Source organism: Calidris pugnax, unplaced genomic scaffold, assembly GCF_001431845.1.
Source record: "Calidris pugnax isolate Ruff unplaced genomic scaffold, ASM143184v1 scaffold9, whole genome shotgun sequence".
Taxonomy (NCBI): Eukaryota; Metazoa; Chordata; class Aves; order Charadriiformes; family Scolopacidae; genus Calidris; species Calidris pugnax.
The window spans coordinates 4,379,348-4,380,205 of NW_015090778.1; the positions used below are offsets into that span (position 1 = coordinate 4,379,348).

At 67.9% G+C, this 858-nt stretch overlaps 1 protein-coding gene across 1 annotated transcript in view; it reads right to left on the reverse strand.

Moving 5' to 3' along the window:
• Positions 1-159, reverse strand: part of RSAD1 (radical S-adenosyl methionine domain containing 1) — a 2,326-nt gene extending 2,167 nt beyond the window's left edge. Inside the window, exon 1 of the mRNA XM_014949898.1 lies at positions 137-159. Within this exon, the coding sequence (XP_014805384.1) occupies positions 137-159 (23 nt within the window). The remainder of the gene's footprint in view (positions 1-136) is intronic.
• Positions 160-858: the final 699 nt, after the last annotated feature.

An 858-nucleotide genomic window follows, 5' to 3' on the forward strand; every position in this document is an offset into this window, starting at 1 on the left:
AAGCATGCAAGCCCCAGGGTCATCATGCACCCACGTGTGTGCGAGCCCCAAGGTCCCACATTCACCCCGCAATGTGTGCGAGTCCCAGGGCCCCATGTGTGCCCTCACCCTGTGCAAGGCCGGGCTCCCACCCTACGTGTGCAAGCCCGGGGCCCCCATGCACCCCCCGTGTGCAAGTCTCTGTGTCCCCGTGCACCACCTACGTGTGCAAATCCCAGGGTCCCATGTGTGCCAGGCCAGGCTCCCACCCTATGTGTGCAAGCCCAGGGTCCCCATGCACCCCCTCACATGTGCAAACCCGGACTCCCACCCTACGTGTGCAAGCCCGGGGTCCCCATGCAACCCCCACGTGTGCAAGACTCCTTGCACCCCCTACGTGTGCAAGTCCCGGGGTCCCAAGTGTGCGGGGTGGCCAGGCTCCCACCCTACGTGTGCAAGCCTGGGGTCCCCATGCACCCCCCTACGTGTGCAAACCCAGGCTCCCACCCCACGTGTGCAAGCCCGGGGTGCCCATGCAACCCCCCCGTGTGCCAGTCCCTGTGTCCCCGTGCCCCCCCCACGTGTTCAAGCCCCAGGGCCCCACGTGTGCCCTTGCCGTGTGCAAGGCCGGGCTCCCACCCTACATGTGCAAGCCTGGGGTCCCCATGCACCCCCCTACGTGTGCAAACCCAGGCTCCCACCCCACGTGTGCAAGCCCGGGGTGCCCATGCAACCCCCCCGTGTGCCAGTCCCTGTGTCCCCGTGCACCCCCCACGTGTGCAAACCCGGGCTCCCACCCACGTGTGCAAGCCCCAGGATCCCCATGCACCCCCCACGCGTGCAAGCCCCGGGGTCCCTCCTCCCACGTGTGCAAGCCCA